The sequence below is a fragment of the Hippoglossus stenolepis genome, chromosome 5 (assembly GCF_022539355.2).
Source record: "Hippoglossus stenolepis isolate QCI-W04-F060 chromosome 5, HSTE1.2, whole genome shotgun sequence".
Taxonomy (NCBI): domain Eukaryota; kingdom Metazoa; phylum Chordata; class Actinopteri; order Pleuronectiformes; family Pleuronectidae; genus Hippoglossus; species Hippoglossus stenolepis.
Genome location: NC_061487.1, coordinates 13,118,548 through 13,133,280, shown reverse-complemented (window position 1 = coordinate 13,133,280; position 14,733 = coordinate 13,118,548). Strand labels below are relative to the sequence as shown.

At 41.4% G+C, this 14,733-nt stretch overlaps 1 protein-coding gene across 1 annotated transcript; it reads left to right on the top strand.

Annotated features, from left to right (window-relative positions):
- Positions 1 to 2,155: 2,155 nt before the first annotated feature.
- On the top strand, positions 2,156 to 13,612 carry LOC118109075 (transcription factor 12). The gene is made up of 13 exons (XM_035155886.2): positions 2,156 to 2,708; positions 5,375 to 5,474; positions 6,376 to 6,518; positions 6,610 to 6,733; positions 6,819 to 6,889; positions 7,267 to 7,363; positions 7,485 to 7,558; positions 8,555 to 8,731; positions 9,498 to 9,609; positions 9,720 to 9,864; positions 11,705 to 11,934; positions 12,208 to 12,376; positions 12,625 to 13,612. The coding sequence occupies exons 1-12, from the start codon at positions 2,640 to 2,642 to the stop codon at positions 12,342 to 12,344; spliced, it is 1,479 nt and encodes a 492-aa protein (XP_035011777.1). The 5' UTR covers positions 2,156 to 2,639; the 3' UTR covers positions 12,345 to 12,376; positions 12,625 to 13,612.
- The last annotated feature ends 1,121 nt before the right edge of the window (positions 13,613 to 14,733 follow it).

The window sequence follows — 14,733 nt, the reverse complement described above, 5'->3', positions numbered from 1 at the left end:
AGACTGCAATTAACTAAGATTGATGCAAAGTTCAGGGTTAGGGAACTGTATATATTTGCTCTTGGATCATTTAGCCAAGATGTGTGCGTGTGTGGGTGTGTGTTATGTACGCTTAGTGTGTCAGATAGGAGAACTGATCTCTGTCAGCAGAAAAGGTCATTCAGTAGCCACTGATGTTCCTCGATTATTTGTAATATATACATATATTTATATATATATATTCAGATAAATAATTTCTTTTTAATATTCAGCTTAAGACAATTAAACATGTCAGTTTTTCCCAAAGTAGGGGGTAGGGTAGGGGTTGTGAAACACAGATAAGGGGTTGCAAGATGGCAAATTCAATTTAAAAACTATTTAAAAAAACATATTTTAGCATTGTTACTAAAAGTGAAAGACATTGTGTTTAAGTTTAAAATAAAGCTATGAAAATCACAAAATGTGTTATTCCCCACATACTGTGATTATGACAAATTAATTACCGCAACACTGGAAACATTGTGACATGTGCATGTAGTTGATTTATATTTTTTGGGGGGGATAATGGTGGTCCCAAATGTCTGGTACAGTTATTTTAAGTCTTAGGGGCTGAACGGTTATGGAACCCCTGCTCTAAATAACCAAAATCTTTAATCAAACAACATCTAAAAATCTATTACTAAAAAAAAGCAATCGGACACTGTTGATCGTTATGGAGATGAGGAGACTGACCTCCTAACCCAGTTAACAGTAGCGTGAATAGTCAGGATTAGACTCAGAGTTTAAGGAAGCTGCGTGTTCACAGTTCACCTTCACGCTGATTGAAACCAGTTGACAGCAGTTTGTTTCTCTTTCAGATCAGTTTATCAGAGCCACTGTAAACACTAATCTCCTACTTACAGCCATGCTTCCCTGGCAGTGTCTTATTTTGGGCCATCACTTATTCAAATGTGAAACAAACAGTCAAAATCACCTCTATGAACATGTGTTGACTATTTCAAACTGTGCATTGAAAGTCACACGCAGCCTCTGCAAACGTTTTCTCGGAGACTCTGAATTGAAATAGATGCGTTGGAAAGAGTCCAAGATGGCCGCAGTGCACCCAGTCCCCTGTAGCTTCAGAGTAAACACTGGAGGGTTAGTAAGACAATGTGTTTAAGATAAATACTTTGCAGCTGCCTCGCTGGGAGTTATTTGATTGGATTCTTGTGAGGTGTCTCCAGGACAACGTGCCGTGCCAGGACAGCGCGCCAAGTGCATTGCTTTTGTCCCGCTTCTCTTGATGTACTGTACAGATGATGGTACACAAGAAATGTGCGCCAACTCCTTGCATTGTTTACACTAGTGCAGCACCCGTCCTACTTCAGGATTATTCCTTTTATATTAGTGAGTCCCCCTCAAATAGTTCTACAATATACTGGCACTTTTTATTGTTTTATGCGTTGTATGCAGAGCTCTTTATAAACAGTCTATGGGGCAGAGTGAAGTTAGAAAACTCTGTGTTCATCCTTCCTGGTTTATCTGCAGTGAAGATTTCATTGTCAATGTTTTTTATCAAAATGACACTGAATTTGCTTTATTACTGTTCCTGTGTGTGGTTTATAAACACATTTGATTGATTAACTTAATTTGTGCTTTCCCAGGACAACGAAGAATACACGTGCCGACTGTGAAGCCGATAAGATGAACGGATCGTGAGATATTCGATCCACAGACAGACAGACGGCCGTTTGTGAGTATCTCAATGTGAAACGTTTAACCAGTTGACCATTCTGGAGTCAGTTCCTGAGGCTATAATTGAGAAAGTATAAATGCAAGTGGTTCATCTGCACATGCACTATTAGATCACTGCAGCACTGGCATGGCAAACAGTGATTTGACCACAAACAGGAAGGAGTTTGACTGCAATCCATTAACAGCTCACCCAGACAGTCTGCTGTATAAATAACCTTTGACCCAGCCTCTGGAGGAGCTCGCCACACGTGCCTACAAACTAAAGACTTTGCTTCTATTTGTGAATGTAGGTCAGACATGGGTGTGGTATCCCCGTGTTTACTGGAAACCTTTACCTGCCTAACAGGAGCTAATCTCCATGACTTCACCACCACGTCCTGAGGAGGCATCTCTGAGCGGGCTCACTTATGATTTCACACTAACGTAGGATGTCACAGGAGTGGGATGACACCTGAACAACAACAACAACAACAACTACAACATTTATTTATTTATTTTTCTGGTGTGGTCAAGCCTGGGTGGGGAATTCCCTAAATACCACAAGTTTACAATTATTTTCATGTTACCATTTTTTTTTTTTTAACAAACAGGATTTTAAATTGAAAACTCCCACTTTCCCCTAAACATTATAAATATATCTCTAATGTACAGATTTGTCTCTGATTAAATTAAAGAAAAAGGATCCTCGTGATATTATGGACCAGGCTTCTTGTGAGTACAATAATAGCATCATCTCCTGGCCACCCCTCTCTGCTGCCTGGAATGGTCCAGCCCTGATTTGCATAAGTTGTCTGCGGGTAGCTGCATGACCAGCAGGGGTGGGTTAGTGCATGTGGACCATATACACATGAGTAGAGACACGGACAGAGGAGCTGTGTGTGGACTGTACTGTGAGCCTGGAGTCTTGCACTGAACCAGACAGAGTTATGTACTGTGCTCATCCTGCCTCTGGCACAGGCAACAACTCCCAGATGTATTGCTACAACATGAAACCAGTGAGTACATCCCTTATATGTATATTTACATATTTAGTTTTATTTTCCAGAGGCTGCAGGACACTGTCAGTGTGTGTGGTGATGCTGTTGAAATGGTCCAGTCTGATGTTGTGTGTGTGTTTATTGTGTTGATTTCCATGATTCTTCACTAGTTTCCAGATTTATTTGTTCACAGTGGTTCAACTATGTGTTTTCTGACAAATGTGATGTACAAAATGTTTTAAGAAATGCATCTGCATGTGCAACCAGTGTAAAAGTTATAGGTATTATAATTTAACATTTTGTCACATGGTTATACCTGTAGTGAGGCTCTTCAGACTGTCGGGCTGTGCAGAACATACGACATAAGAGATAACAGATTGTTTTGTGTGTGTGTTCTTGTACTTATATCTTTGTGAGGACCATTTTAAGCGTAGACCCTGCAGAGTGAGGACCTTTTTGGAAAGTGAGGACATTTTGACCGGTCCTCACTTTTTCAATGGACTGTTTGAGGGTTAAAACTTGGTTTTAGGGTTAGGGTTAGGTTAGGTTAGGGTAAGGGTTAGGGTTAGGCATTTAGTTTGGATGTTTAAGGTTAGGGTTAGGGTGTATGTAATTTATTATGTCCTCACTAAGAGGTACAAACATATCTGTGTGTGTGTGTGTGTGTGTGTGTGTGTGTGTGTGTGTGTGTGTGTGTGTGTGTGTGTGTGTGTGTGTGTGTGTGTGTGTGACAGTGGGAGAAAGAGCTTTATGTTTTAAACGTGTCATGTATATATATTGTGCTGAATGTATGATGATGAGTTGTGTATATGGCTTACAGGAGTTAATGTGAAACTGCAAGAGTTTGTGTAACTGTTATAAGGTTAAAAACCTTAGTTTGTCTCAAGATTTTATTTTATACGCTCATTTATTTCCTGAACAACCTCATTTCATCCAGTGTTTGTCTTGGAGTTAATTTATGAATCACAGTTATTCTCAAGTCACACCACCCCAAACCACAACACCCACAACAACCTCATAATTCAGCCAGATCAAACTACAAGTCCTCCCTCACTTGTGGTTTCACGTCTGACAAACTCATGTTAAAATGCACCAGCCAGGCTCGTGCTTCCTGTTAGTCCGGGCACCATGTAGTCAGGCCTCGCAGCAGAAAACATCTTGACATGAAGCAGATTGCTGCTATTTCTATTTGATTTAACCCTGCTATGTCGGAGCGGTCCCTCCACCACTGCAGCCATTATCAAAGGCAGCTTTGATCTCTGTGAGACTAACCATATCCAGACATCGTGGATCACAGAGGCAGAAAATTGGTTGCATGTGGCTGGAGTTGGCCGTGGTGGAGCACAGCATAGGCCCTGAATAGCAAGTTGATATTTCACTCTTCTAGCATCATAATGCTGAGTATGTTTACAAAGGGAAAACAGTGTAGTTGTCTGTATAGACAAATTTACAAGTGTATTTAGTTTAAAATAACTTTGTGAATTCAAGGTCACATGTTCAAAATTATAATTTCATGCCGTTATTAAGGTTTCATTCTATTTCAATTCTCTTTTAGTTGCACAAGTTGCTGGGAAAAAAAGTCCCTTATCATTTGTGATGCCATGATTGATGGTTCTTAAATCAATGCTATGCTAAAAGAGGATGCCATGGTGACGGCCCCTCTCCAGCGGGGGCCAGAGAGGGCGTGCTGGGGCGGGGGTGTGACCATTATTAACGGGTCGCCTGCTATGCTGATGGTAAGGAGGACAATTGGCTTTATCCTCCGCCATATGCTGCCCATGGCGGCTCAGACGGGCCCAGTGTCGGCAGGGGCTCCTCTGTTTGGCCTAGCCCACAATCACCATGGGACTCATGCCAGCCAGGGTCATGGCTGCATGTGTGTGTGTGTGTTTGTGTGCTTAAGTACGTGTGTCTTTGTGTGTGCATATGCGTGCGTGTGTGCGAGAGAGAGAGAGAGCCTGTGAGTGTGCTTGCACGAGCATACTCAAGAGAGTCTTTAATAGCCTGCTCTACAGAAGTTGTCGTCCGGGTAACTGACACCCCATTGATGCTGCGCAGGGAGGTTTATTTTCATTTCCTGGGGCACATCAAAGCAGTCGAGGGAGGTGCAGGTGCAGCCCAGACCTCTTGGTGTGTTTGAGTGAGCGAGCATGTGTTGGTGGGTTTCGTGTGCATATGTGCAGTTTGGAGCGCGTCGCCTACACGTAAAAAGAAAAAGAAAACAAATAAGCTGAAGGTGTCTTTAGTCGAATCCTTTGATCTGTTTATTTTGTTTCCTGCAGGAGAGAACATCAGGGTGAGCCTCAGTTCTCTGTTTTGGTTTCTCTCAGAGGGCGAAGCGTGAGGAGGCCTGTAATTCAATTTTATTTGGGAGGGAATTGTATCCCAGTCTTCTGAAGCCAGCCGAACCTGATCATGATTAGGGCAGGGATTTCTCATGCTGAATGGTTCCTAAATCCGGATGAGGAGGTGCATGGATCTGCAGCTTATGGATTATCGCAATAGCTCTAAGTGTGCATCAGCTCTCTGCTTTGTTTTCGTAATACTGTTGCTCCAGCCCTCGCTCAGAGCACTCACGTGTTTATGTCACTAAGTCAGTTTGAGTCATACAGATACGTTAGAAAATGTTTGATTACACATCATTTTTTTCCAACACTGCCTTAAATATACGTTTTTCTTTTTAGGTGTATGGGCAGTCTCCCACTAATGACGACATCAACCAGAACTTACCTTCACATCCATCCAACAAGATGTCCACCAACGTGTTCGCAAGCACCTTCTTTGGTGAGAATCCAAAATGGACACGATTATCCATCAGCCCTTCTAAAGCAGGGACAATCTGTCATCAAGACTTTGCTCCGTGTAAAGTTCATTTAAACCCGTTGTCTCTTTACAAATACAGTTTTCAGGGAAAGATGCTCTGATGTCTAAATACACAACAGTAAAATGTTCCAATTGTGGGTTTTCTCGGCCTGAGGGTATTTCTTATTTATTTTAATTTTTCCTCCAGTAGGTCATGTAATCCTAATAAAGATATACTAAAATTCAGGACATAAGAAATAAATACCCATGATACCAAACACTTTACAACATGATAAATATAAACTAAATGCTACAATCAGCATGATAACATGCTTATAATCAAAATGGTAACATGCTTATGCTACGTGTAGCTTGTTAAATATATCAGTTTAGCATTTTAGCATGCTTACATTGGCTAATTAGCCATAAATAACAAGTAATTCTTGGGCCGATGGGACTGTTTTGACCTGATGGTGGCACTGTAGGAAAAGTGATTTCCTGAAGGAACGTAAATATATTTACCAAGTTCATTACAGTTACAGTCGAGAGCATAGACTCTATATGAAGATGGATGACATGACAGCTCCCCAAAAGTGAAGCCAAATAATCTTAATTGCCCCCTGGTGACTGGCTGCAGTATAGGTCATAAACCCTGCCTTAGCAGATGGGACGTGGATCAAACTAAAAAGTAATAAAACAAATCAAATAAATATTTCTCAAGTAGAACATATTTCTGAACAAGTGGTAAATACAAACATTAGCTTAATTCAACAAGTGAAACTTTGTGATGGGACTTAATTGTTGGCTGTGGAGCTTCATGGCTGCACTGGCTGCTTGAGATGCTGTTCCAGTGCAGGCAATAACATATCGTTATGCATTTTAGAGGGGACAAGCAATTCGCCCGACATCTGGAATGCTGTAAACGGGCTGAACCAGCAGGGCTATGAAGGTGCACTGGGAGCAGCCACAAGCCACCAAACACAGCCGGGGAGCTACAGCAGCCTGCAGCCACCACACAGTCACCTGGTGAGATTTACATCCAGGACCTTGGATGTTGACAGCACAGCATTTTTTGCCGTCCCCTGTGTATTTAACTGTGGGTTTGCTTATGGTTCAGGACTACACCTCACATTCAGTGATGGCTGCTGATATGAACAGGGGTCTTCCACCCATGTCCACATTTCACCGCAACAACACGGCACCACGCACCCCATCCATCAACACCTCAGAGAATTCAACAGGTGAGGAAATAATCTCCGTTGCTTGTTTCAGCTCAGGTTTGACTGTTTATTCTTCTGTTTTATGATGATTGTTTTTCTTCTCCAGCCTCAGGGAGCCAGGGAAACGGATCAGGAGGGTCACAGACAGGCGCTACCTTGGGCAAAGCTCTGGCCTCTGTAAGTATGCACCACCTCAGTCCCATTAGGCCGACTCATCCACGCCTTGTTATGTTCAAACAGTCAGACCAGTGCATAAAACCAAGCCTGTGAGAGTCCCAGTAGTATAATGCAAACAGGAAGCACTGCCACTAGCAGACGAGTGCATATTAACGAAGGGCTACTTTTGTCCTACCGGACTTTTTATTAGCCGGTGACTTGTAAAATGACCAGAATTGATGAGTTTAGCTCAGGTTACGATCCCGCTCCAGAGGCTGTGGCAGCAGCTGTAAAACCTTACGCGGAAATGACAAGTTGTGCTTTTAAAATGATGCATGACCTGGTCCCGCCCCCTCCCCCCTCTCTCTCTCTCTCTCCCTCCCTGTTTCCCCCACCAGATTTATTCCCCTGATCACACCAGCAGCAGCTTCCCCTCCAGCTCGTCCACACCAGTGAGGAGTCCGTCTCCACTGCCCAACACAGCTGAACCTGCAGGTAAACAGGACTGACGGAAGCAGCCGGAGGTGCTGCTCCGAGTGTAATAAAGTTTCTTTTTATTTTGTGTATCTCAGCCTCTTCATGCTCTATTTTTGTTTTGTTTTTTTTCTCCTGCCAGGTTCTAACATGTGGCCCCGGAGTTCAGTCCAAGCACCAGTGTCACCACATTATGAGTCTTCACTTATATCGATGGTACAGACCTCATTTCATACAACAAAACAATCCAACATACACATATATATGTATATGTATATTTAAATGCACTAGCATGTGTACACATTTAAAAAATGGACCACAAAATACTAATATAACAAGTTTATTAATAACAGATAAATTATAGATTATTATACCAGTTCATCACATTAAGTTAAGATTGTGGACTGAAATTTACTGATAAAGAAATTATATTTCCACATTTCCACATTTTTCATCTTTCAGAGAGAAGACCCATGTTATTCTCAATTCTGTCCAGCAAATATTGTGACCAATATCTTACCAATACTATTTAATTATATATTTACAACTAGAATGACACTAGAGCACATACCTTTGCCAAGGCCCAATAGATAAATAAAGTTCCTGGATCTGCCCCTGATCCGGATCCACACCTAAACTTAATGGCTTCTTCCCTGACCCATACCAATTAAGTTTTGTATTCAAATGTCTGGTATTTTTCTGTAATCATGCTTACAAACAAACAAACAAATAAACAAACAAACAAACAAACAGAGAGGGGTGAAAACATAACCTCCTTGGCGAAATGAAAAAGTACACTCCACATATTGTTTGTACATTACTGGAGGGATATTTCCCTATTTTAAAAGATATGATTATTTGCTGCCTTGCAGAGTGGCATCCAAGCCACTCTCCTTTCTGTCCAGCAGTTAGCTTAGCCCACAATAGGCCATATAAAAGCCAAAATTACAATGTCCAATAATAATAATCAGCACCTGTAAATCTTACTAATAGACTTGTTGTGTTATGTTGAGGTTGAACAGGTGTTTATGTGCAGGGCTGGTTGCCTGGCATAGACCTTAGATGAATACAGCTGCTTATTTTTGAGAGAATAATTTGTGCAGCTACAATTGAAAACAAAATATCCCATTTTTACTGATGGGATATAAAAAAATTTGCCCTTACCTTACCCCCCCTTTGCCATTTTGACCTTCTGTCTCCCGGTGTTTGCAGTCTCAGGTGGAGGACCGTCTGGACAGACTCGACGATGTGATCCACGTTCTGAGGAACCACGCCGTGGGCCCCACGTCCGGTCTGCCTGCCGACATCCACGCCCTGCTGAACCAGAACCACCACAGCCACCCGGGCTCCGCCAACGCTCTGAACACCACCTGTCACACTCAAGCCATGGTGAACAAGCATTACTATGAAGTATTTAAGAAAGGACAGGGCAGTGTGTATGGAAATCCCTTGTTGTGTGTGTGTGTGTGTGTGTGTGGACAGTATACATGCTGGTATTCAGTTTCAGGAATTTTCCGCCCGCTATGTTTTTCCTCAGGTTGTTGTCCTTGAAATAGGAAACTGAGCACAATGGCAGAGCGCTGTGATGCGGCGCCCTTGTATGGAGCGTGTGCGGCGTAATTCCGTGTGGGGTGATGGGGGACGCCTGCATCGTGCATTCACATCATAGCATGTTTCCCTTTCAGCCGACCAAGGGGATTTTAGCCCAGCTGGAGTGGAAGTATATGCAGGGGAAAGGGGTTTTTAGTCTAATCCTTTGGGGGAGGGGGGTATTAAATTCTCTCACTTTTATATATTTTTTTTCTAAATGATGTGACCAGGAGTGAATCGTTCCTGAAAAGAATTAGGGAGTATATGTGGTAGTTTTAAGGGAAAGATTAAGATTGTCTGAGATTAAATTAATTCTGCAGAGCGAGAGATCTACTCAGGGTTACGTCGGAAATGAGAGGGCAGATGTTGGTTTTGTGACTTGTTTGTCGTTGGTTGGATGTAAGAGTTTGTGCACTGTACGCGACTGAGGCCGCCTCGCTGTCTCAGAAAGATTTACAGAGATGCTGCATCGATCACGTTTAACATTAAGAGAAATTTCACGTGCTCAAGACTCAGGAATACAAACCCTGCCCTTATCTCATCCCGTTCTCTGTGTGTCATAAAGGTCGAAGCTGTCGGCATGAACAACAACCTCTTAGCCTTCCAGGGCCGCACACAAAATGGCCACCCGTACCTGGCCAGGCAGAGGGCCACACTTCAGCCCATGCAAGGTGGAGGTAAAGTCGGATTATTTCCACTCATTGTATCCACTGCTGCAGTCCTGCAACCCTTTGAACTATTAAAAGATTTCACTGTTTGATTTTTATTTCTGTGTGATATTCCACAGGAGGCGTGGGAGTTCAGGGTAATCTGGAGCTGAAGATGGAGAGCAGGGAGAGGGAGGAGATGATGCACACCAGCCACAGCTCCGACAGCCTGAGATCAGACGAGGAGAGCGAACAAAAACAGGGAGAAAACAGCAGCAGGGACAGGTGAATGCTCACAAACACCCGGCTTTACTCTGAGGGGGGAAAAGAACACACACAGGATGCACCTGGTCTGAAAAACCACGTTGTTGTGTAAAATCTGCTGCTCAAAGAAAAAGTCCAAGAAAAGCAAACTGAGATTTATGGCGCTGATTATGCAGAGTCAGGCCTCCCTGCTGACGCGTGGAGCACATGATACTTAAACTGTATTTGTAGGTGTTTTGTGACAAAGAAATGAAGCTAAATCTGTAATTTCTTGAATTTCACACAACCGTTTTTAAAAGAAGAGCCTCCCACTCTGAGGCATGTATTAGTGCCTGCTTGCCGTTCAGTTTCACTCGCTTTAAGTACTGTCAGACCCCCCGGTGTGAAGGGCAGCTGTGTCCACGCCGGTCTATTTAGCTCTGGCTCATATTTCTTCTTCATGTCGCTTGAAGTTGCAGTAAATTAACAGATGAAAGAAAAAGAGGGATAAGAGCAGCTGCTCGGACATACAGTTAATAGTAAAGACATCACGGCAAAGGCTGCTTTACATTATACTGCATTATACATTAGAGGCTGCACTGCTTTACATTATACCACACTGTCCTCAGTCAAAATGAAGAGTTTGCAGTTTTTGCTGCATTTATAATATTTTTAACTACTGCTGCTGATGATTATTATTTTCATTACTGTTAATAATTAATAATTGCTTGCTCTATAAAAATAAAATAATATGCCTTATGTCAACAAATTGCTTATTTTGTCCAAAAACCTGAAGACGTTAAAATTTCAAAGATATAAAGCTATAAAAAATCGGACTCTTTCAAAGGCAGGAACCAGGCAATGAAATTAATTGAAATATTAACCACAATCAATTTTCAACAACCATTTTCCTGTTGATTGATAAATTGACTGAATGAATTGTGACATCAGACGTGATCGTTGTGGATAATTGATGCTGTTTTAGATTCAGTAACACGGTTTTGGTTTGAAATGATCCAGTAGAAGAAGTCGGTCTGATTTAAACCCAGAATGCACTTTTTGAAAATCACAGATTGTCCCAGACTGAACCTCCAGATGTCTGAAGTCTCAGAGGTCACATCAGGACGAACCTCGTCATGACATCAGCTCTGATGTCTGAGTGCATGCTGTCTTTTTATTTAGATCTATAATCTAGTTGAGGGATATCAATGCTGGCATATGTGAATGACCTCCAGCAACAATTGCTTTTATTGAACATTGTTTGTTTTATATTTTCTATTCAAACCAAATGATTTAATAATTGAAAATATCTATCAATCGAATCGATCAAATTTTATTTGTACAGCCCATATTCACAAATCACAATTTGTCTCAAAGGGCTTAACAAGGTGAGACATCCTCTGTTCTTAACCCTCAACAAGAGGCAGGAACAACTACCAAAAAAACCTTTTAACAGGGGAAAAAGAACATAGAGACCTCAGAGAGCCACATGTGAGGGATCACCTCTGCCAGGACGAACAGAGGTGTAATAGATGCTGCGTGTAACTGAGCACATCAACACAATAACAGTATTTACAACATTGATCAGAAGATAAGATAAAAAAAAACGAATTCAATAATAATAATAAATTCTCTCATGGATTGATTATTAATGTATTGATTTGCAGCTGATTACATGAGCGTGTTCTTTGTCAAGGAACCAATGAGAGCACCAGGTGATCTCAGTAACATGGTGTCAGCTGAGTGACCAGCAGAGGGCAGAGAAATCCACCGTTTAACTTAACACACTTTATGATTATATTTTTTTTAAAAGGGAGTTTTTAAAATAGTTTTCACATTCATGATCATTCTGTTCTGTTCTTGTACCTGCTTGTTGTCGTAGTAATCATGAGGACGAGGACCTGAGCCCCGAGCAGAAGGTCGAACGCGAGCGCGAGAGGAGGATGGCCAACAACGCCCGCGAACGTCTGCGCGTGCGGGACATCAACGAGGCCTTCAAGGAGCTGGGGCACATGTGCCAGCTGCACCTGAAGAGCGAGAAGCCGCAGACCAAACTGCTGGTGCTGCACCAGGCCGTGTCGGTGATCCTGAGCCTGGAGCAACAGGTCAGAGGTCAGTACATCGCTGCTGCAGGAGGGTCGGGAGGCAGGAGAGACTGCAGGTCCTCTCTGATGAGACGGTGAAAAGTAAAGGAGAGGGTGAAATAAAATAGGGGGAGAATCGCTGTGAGAAAATTCAAGGTGTTTTCCAGGAATTAAAGTATTTGTGTGTGCATTACACGGGCGTTTGAAATGAATAATATCCTCATCAAACCACACAATGCCTAATTAAAAATTCTGAATTTAGAATTCAAATTCTAACCCTGTTGTTTGTTGAATGCCACAGAGAGGAACCTGAACCCGAAGGCGGCGTGTCTGCGGAGAAGAGAGGAAGAGAAGGCGTCCATGGTGGATCCGCAGTCCATGCATCTCGCTTTTCATCCCAGTATGACCGACCCAGGAAACCTCATGGGCCATCTCTGAGCATCTGATACTAACATCACGTCCAACATCAAGTATTTAACATTCAATTATACACTTTAATATCAGTCAGTCAATCACAATCATATACGGTAGATGTGTAGAGGTGTTTGTTTTGTAGAAAATGTTGTTGAAAACTGGTATTAATACGTCCAAACCATAATATCGCTAGTTTTAGAGATATTGAGTGGTAAAATCAAGGATATTTCTATTTGGATATGAAGCATATTTTAACTAAAACTAATTATTGTCCTTTTAATATCTCTGTGTCTTTGGTTTTCAGATGGTGACTGAAGAGCATCTTGGGAGCCTCTCGGGAGCCTCCAGCGTTCCAGAGTGGAGAGGTCGACCTCTCTGATTGTAAAGTGTGATGCAGTCGAACAATCATCTCCTCACTTCCCCCAAACTGACTTCTAACTTTGTGCCTAAACTTTAGACGTAACAGACAAATGCATTGTAAGCTGCAGATGTTTTTTGTACATATTTTGTATATTTATTGATTATCTTCTACGTTTGATTATATCTGAATAGAGGAGACCCGGTAGCGGCAAATGTGTCACCTGCAGTCTTGACTTTTACAGTGCATCACTATTCACCACGTACACTCGAGATTTCCACCGAGCTCAGAGGACCGACGATACCACAGTGTGTTCAGGCGACGGATTTCATTTGTCCTGTGGTTTGTGTGTGTGCCAGTGTGTGAGTGCTTTTTGTGGGAGTTTGACCATTCTGTGAATGAACAGATCTCCGAGAATGTTCTTTAACGTGCAGGCATCATCCGTTACTTGTATATTTGTTATGAGTTTGTGTTATAGCACTGTTACCAAGGTTACACTCGCTGAAACACTGGTGGACACAACCCTTCTTCTTCTGAGTGTAATCACTGCTCTTCACGTGTAGTCAAAGCTCTTTGCATGTTTGAGTTTTTAAATAGGACATTTTGTTTTTTCTAAGTTATGTAAGTTATCTTTTATACAGATCTTGTGAATTTGTTAATGTCTCTATTTGCTTTTTTTCATTCTGATTTTACAAAACACACTTTTGTGCAGTCTTTTTTTTTAGATCTAGCCACGTTTCATGCTCTGAGCAATACTGTGTTACAGAATAACTGATGTCTTGTTTGCTTATCACACTGCCGAACAGGTAATAAATAATAATCAAGAATAATCTGAAATACTATCATAACATGTACAGTGTGTACAGTTTGAAGTAGCCAACAGGCATGTGTCAAAATGATAATGTAGCAATAAATGTCTTTTTTTCCCAAATACTTTGAGTCTCTGTGTCCGATTGTACATTTTTGATAACAGCACAAAAACACAGTATAAATAGTTCAAATGGTCAATTAGTGACACTTCAAGATGTTGATATTAACTGATCATAAAATAACAAAATTACACAATGAAGCAATGTATTTACACATTGTCACACCTGTGTTCCCCACATCTGTAATGGTACTGAGTACAACACATACTGTACCTCCACCGAGGCCAAACAGTCCCCTCAACCTCAATCAAGCTAAACCAAATATAAACCATACATTTCCAGTTTGTATTTATTTGTTCAATTATTTATGTAGCTGTTGATGCAAATCAAATTTACCACAAATATAATATTGCATATATGCTACAATAAAAGCAGCTGGAAATATGATATCTGTTGACCTACAGATAATGAGAAGGAATACCAAAAACAAATCCATGATATATGAGCAAGGCTGAATATATTTAGCTCCAATGATGCAGCAATTACATCGAATGCGGTGGTGGAATGAAACTAAGTATAAGTACTTATACTTTACTTTACTTAACATTTTATTCCACTTCATACTTGTACTCTAAATCCCAGAGGCAAATGTTGAACTTACTCCACTACATTGGTCCGACAGCTTTAGTTACTAGTTACTTCCTGAGTAGATAATGAGTGAATTTTTCTGTGAATTATCCCTTTAATCAGATGACTCAGAGCAGGAGGAATCGCTTTTATCACAGCACAATATTCTCTGTTCGAACATCTTAGATTGTATTTACCATTAAATTAAATGAAGTCAAGAATGTTGCCTCTGTCATCCATTAAGTGTTGAATAGACCAGATCCCCTGTGTTTAGGGAGTGGTTCAGGGGAGCGGTGCGTACCATGCGTACTCATGTGTGTACCTAGACTCCCCAGGAGGTGGCGGTACGCAATAAAAAGTAACTGTACTCATGTGGACAAAAATCACAAGTGCTGGTCCTGAGTACTGGTTCTTTAACGCCTGGTAATGTTAATGAAAGTGACAAATAATCCTGGATCAGTCAGGATCCGGATTTTTTTATGATTCATAGTTTATTAAGAAAATAAAGAAACCAACAGTGAAGGACAGATACACAACAAGAAAATAAAAAAACAAGTAT